The 5289-nt window shown below is 42.7% G+C and overlaps 1 protein-coding gene across 1 annotated transcript; it reads right to left on the bottom strand.

Annotated features, from left to right (window-relative positions):
• Nucleotides 1-506: 506 nt before the first annotated feature.
• LOC146979266 (E3 ubiquitin-protein ligase TRIM21-like) lies at nucleotides 507-5084 on the bottom strand. The gene is made up of 2 exons (XM_085788977.1): nucleotides 4971-5084; nucleotides 507-2626 (listed from the first exon to the last, which is right to left on the bottom strand). Exon 2 carries the CDS (start codon nucleotides 2615-2617, stop codon nucleotides 974-976), a length of 1644 nt encoding a protein of 547 aa, XP_085645103.1. The 5' UTR covers nucleotides 2618-2626; nucleotides 4971-5084; the 3' UTR covers nucleotides 507-973.
• Nucleotides 5085-5289: the final 205 nt, after the last annotated feature.

Here is a 5289-nt window from a genome sequence, read left to right as displayed (position 1 = left end):
AGCCAAAAATCTCCCCCCGTTTGGCAAAGGAGGGGGTAAAAGACTTACCCGTCTAACTATACACTATCTAACTAAAGGGAAAAACCTCTAATACAGTATGATGAGGAAAACATCCCTTTAGACTAAATTTCCCCACTGTGGGACAAATAAAGGAATCTTAACTTAACTTAACACAACTTAACTTAACTCTAACTCACACATAATAATCATGAAGGAAAAGGGAAACATGTGATTCTTAATAAAGACACAATTAAAAATGGAACATTTCTTCACTGACCATCATCAAAAAATACATCAAAATTACATTCCAATCAAAATTACATACCAATACAATAAAATGTACAATACATCTAAAATGACCCATTAAAAATGCATACAGTACAGCTCTGATTTTCTTTCAGCCAGACGTACAGTAACATTTGTATTAAAAATCCCAATGTCTCGGGTTTTAGTCAGTAGTGAATTTCACATCTGAGAATCCTTTATAGAGAAGGCTGATTGCCCAAAGGATGTTTTACGGCGCAAGATTTTACAGTTACCACTCGCTGTATCCCTGGTGATCCTATCACTATTTTGTCTGATAAAATGACTGCACAAAACATCTGGTGGCAAGTTCTGCAAACACTTAAAAACCAGTTTAACAGAGGAAAATTTTAGGAAATTATCAAAACTAAGCAAATTGCAACACCACTCTTTATATTGGGACATTTATGTGGTAAAATGTGTGGGAAAATACATTCTATGTAAGCAGAAAGAATTTTGTTTGAATGATTATTATCATTTTTACAGTGTTTCACAACATACTTACATAAGTGACTCAGCGTATCAGGTTTCACTCTTCAGTGCAGCTTCAACAAAAAATATTTACATACAACACAATAACACAATCAGGTGTTTTCTTTATAAACAAAAAGTTTGATTTTCATTAAACATGAGACAGAATAATAAAAAAAAAACTAGTCATTTAATTGGTCTACTTAGTTTGATTGACAGGACAGATGATCAGAGGGGCGGAGTTTTTACCTCCATGATTAGGAAAGGGATTGAGGAGTGGGTGTAGTTTGTCAGTGAAGCAGCAGCCAGTGAAGGAGTAGATGAGAGCTGCAGCATCTACGTCAAAAAAGGAGACCAGATCCTCCTCATAATCCACAAACACCCCCACCTTCTCAGGACCAGATCTCAGACTGAGATCGACTGCGGGGTCAACACCAGCTAAGTACTCACTTCCATTTCTCAGCCATAACATCCAGTAACCACTCTGAGGACTCCATGAGATGCCTCTCTTCCTGTCAACCGATTCTCTGGCCACTCCCACATCCCACTCAGTTTTTCCTTTGACCTGAACCTCAAAGTAAAATCTGCCTGAAGAGAAACTCTGTTTTCCTAAGACATTAAACCGATTAGAAAATCTCTCTGGGTTGTTTGGGAGTTTCTTCTTCACATCACCACAGTGAACTTGTTTTCCACCATCAGACAGGATGAGTTTACATTGAGCTGTATCAGGATCCAGAGTCACATCCACTGCAAACTGCTGGACCCTCTTCATCTCAGCCTTCATCATCTCCTCCATCTGTCCTCGGAGTGTCTCCTGCAGCTGGGACACAGCTCTCCCCACAGTCCCCTCATATGATGGTGGACGGATTCTGACCTGAGTCCAGTCCTTGGTGGGTGCAGCAGCTTTCAGGGATGGGAAGCTTTGGAGGAGGTGGAGGTGGTCTTCAGAGAGTGAGAGCTGCTCCACCTCAGTGCTTCTCTTCTCCAGCTCAGAGATTTCCTGTTCCAGCTCTGTGATGAAGTCTTCAGCCTGTTTCTCTGAGCTTTTCTGTTTCTCTTCGATCTCCTTGATGAGCTGCTTCAGGCCTCTGTCAACAGACTCCTTCAGAGCAGTGAAGACCTCAACACCTTCTGCTTTCTCTCTGTCTGCAGCAGCTTTACTGATCTTCACTGACTGTTTCATCTCCTCAATCTTCAGTCGTCTCTTCTGGATCATCAGCTGAGTTTCAGCCCCTGTCTTCTGCAGCTCTGCCTTCTTTGCTTCATATTCTTCTCTCAGAGGAACAAACTCATGAGTCTTGTGGTCTAAAACAGAGCAGAGCATGCAGACACATGTCTGGTCGGTCTGACAGAACAGCTCCAGAGGTTTATCGTGCTTCCTACACATCCTGTCCTCCAGGTTCTCCACAGGCTCCATCAGCTGATGTCTCCTCAGACGTGACAGTGTCAGATGAGGCTCCAGGTGAGTCTCACAGTAGGAGGCCAGACACACCAGGCAGGACTTCAGGGCCTTCAGTCTGGTTCCAGTGCAGACGTCACAGGGAACTTCTCCTGGTTTGGAAACTTGTTGCTCTGAGCTGCTGCTGCTGGTTTTCTGTTGAGCTTCACGTCTGAACTGAGCAACAACCTCAGAGATGAACCTGTTGATCTCAAGCTGAGGCCTTGTTTCAAAAACCCTCTTACAGATGGGACACTGACACCTGTCACTAACGTCCCAGTGCTGAGTGATGCAGCTCTGACAGAAGTTGTGTCCACATGATGTGGTGACTGGATCAGTGAAGACATCCAGACAGATGGAGCACAGGAACTGATCTTCAGACCTCAGGTGACCAGCAGCAGACATGTCTACACACTGAGGGAGAGAAAACAAACACATGAGTTTAAAATAATGTGAAGGTAGGGTTGGAGATATTTTTGACTGATTTGCTTGAAATCTTCTTCACAACCTGATTGCAATCGATTAATTAAAAACTTTTTCACAAAAATGAAAAAACTCAGTCAACTGTGGAACGGACAATCCTGTAAAAACAACATCCGATCTTTGCTTTTCGTGCACTAATTTCACACATTCTCAGAGTATTCGACATGTTACACTGTAGGAAAGACAACACCAGGTAGGTGGCAGTGTACCTCTAAGCTGGATGCTGTTTGGTTTATTATGATGTCAGTTTTTTTCTGACCCATATATGAGCAATAAGAAAAAGTTGGCAGAATGATAATGATGCTGCGCATTGAAGCCCCAATACACACGGCAGTATCATGGAAAGCCACATTGCTCACATTGGGATTACATTGGGTCACTCCACAAGGTATTGCCTTTGCAGAGCGACCCGATACTGTCTGGTGTAGTGGGGCTTCACCTTGATGTCAACCCAACGCTGAACAAGCATTTCCTGTTTCTGTGCTCTTGAGGCGTGGCTTTGGAGAGAAGTCTGCGGAAAGGGGCTTGGACTTTTGAGTTCTCTATTTTCAAAATGTGGCCTGCTCAAAAACTTTCTAGGATCTCCTAGCCTACCTTGGTTCTCTATCTTGGGGGCGGGGCTGACTCGTATAAACATTTATCCTTAAAGCAGAACAATGCAAGTCGGCCGGAAATAGCTCGCTCCTTCGTTGGTTTCTCTTTTTTTCCCTCTCCGGAGCTCCCCCACAGTTCTGGGAGGCACATGTCACTGTCGTAAAAAAAAAAAAAAAACTCGCCGCCACCACCTCCGCCCCCTACACGTGCTTGTGTTTACTGCTGTTTGCTAAGCCCTGCTAACACCGAGCTAATGCTAACACGGAGCTAACGGAGCTAATGCTAACACGGAGCTAACGCTAGCACAGAGCTAACGCTAATACAGCCACACACAGGCACAAAGACACAGACATACACACAGATGAATAAATGTTCCAAAACGCGAAGATGTGTGTGTGTGTCATGATGTATTACATTATCTTCTAAAAGACCCATGGTGTGTGTGTCTGTGTTAGCATTAGCTCCCCGTTAGCCACAAGCTGAACTTCCTCAGTACAAACATTTCATGTTTCCATGGTTTCCTCCGACTTTCCGAACTCAAACCAATCACGATTCATGACATGCATGACGTCATATGCGTTCTTATCTCGTACTGCCGTAAGGCAGTTTCTCGCGATACTTCTATCCATTGACGAGATTTGTGACACCGAGACGGACGACTGATCTTGCAAGTGCGGTTTTCAGCCAGTGGGGGGGGTGAGCGCATTGGCCTAGACCCCATTCACCTCATAAGAGGTCGCTCTACCATCACAGTGACTCTGAGCCACAATAATTACAGCCCAAATCCTGCATAGTTCTGCTTTAACATAGAGTCTGAAACTTTTGGTTGTGCTGTTCTAAAATTAGATTATTAAACACCTGGTGATTTGTTTTGTCATTTAACACCACCTTGTGCTTTTCCAATCTAATACATTTGAAGTATAAAAGACCAATCAGAGAAGAGGAAGTTAAGACCAAACTAACCAATCACTGACCTCCCGAGCTGTTAATTAAGAAGAAGAATTGGCAGACTAGAGCTGCTTCAATATTATCATTTGATCAAGATTGTCATTACAATTATTTAACATGATTCTCACTTCAAACTAAAAATGTTCTGTGTAGATAATATAATGTAAAATCCTACTGTTTCTGTGTGCATATGTATTATGTGTTGGTATATTCACACAGACATTTATCATGTAAAAATCACTCTCTGATATCTCAAATTTATATTTATTTTTAATAACTCTGCAGAAAGAACCTTTTTTTGTTTTGAAACACCTGCTCTGTCTATTAAACACCTGATAATCTGATATTTCCTGTTTCGAAAGCTGCACTTAGTGACAAGGACACTGTATTTCCTCTGGCTGCTTCACAATAAAAGTTTTAAGCTCTTACTGTGAAAGAGCAGCAGGAAATAGAGAGTAATGCAGCTGTAGCAGGTTGATAACTTGACGGCTCTAAAACCAGGAAATGAGGTGAAGTGTAGAGAGAAGCTGAGAGTTATAAAAGTCCTGAGCAGAGACACAGAGACAGGTTTAAGTGGACTATAGTGTCTCTGTGGACAAACAGCCTCAGGTCTGTTGTGAGCCAGTTGACTAGAGTCAGTGTGACATGAAGAGAGTGAAGCTTCAGCTGAGTAGCGATGAAGCTCAGTGTTAAAGCTGCTGCTCACACAGTGAATATGATGAGCTGTACTCACCAGTGTTTGGTAGAGACTCTGCTGTGTTGCTGACAAACTCCTGGTGGACTCACTTTGACTTTCTGTCTCGTCTCAGTCCTCGATCCCTCACACTTTAGGTTTCACTTCTGTGACGTTGAGCCTCTGCTTGTTTCCTGTGTTGCTCCTCCTTCTCCCTCTGTAGCTCTGTGTGTCTGTGCTTTTATTGTGAAACAGCAGCGTTTCAGTATTTGTCAGAACATTTCACAGGCTTGCTGTAAATCAATCTGCATCATGTCTCAGTAGAAGAGTCACAAATACATCAGATCAAATTAGTGGTGGGACTCGATTAAAATAATAA

Source organism: Trachurus japonicus, chromosome 10, assembly GCF_045865225.1.
Source record: "Trachurus japonicus isolate A0001 chromosome 10, Traja_1.0".
NCBI lineage: Eukaryota > Metazoa > Chordata > Actinopteri > Carangiformes > Carangidae > Trachurus > Trachurus japonicus.
Note: the sequence above shows the minus strand (reverse complement) of the source record. Positions and strands in the feature narration are given on the sequence as shown.

Coding starts and splice junctions, on each gene's coding strand:
- LOC146979266 (XM_085788977.1), bottom strand. CDS start 2,617: ATGTCTGCTGCTGGTCACCTGAGGTCTGAAGATCAGTTCCTGTGCTCC.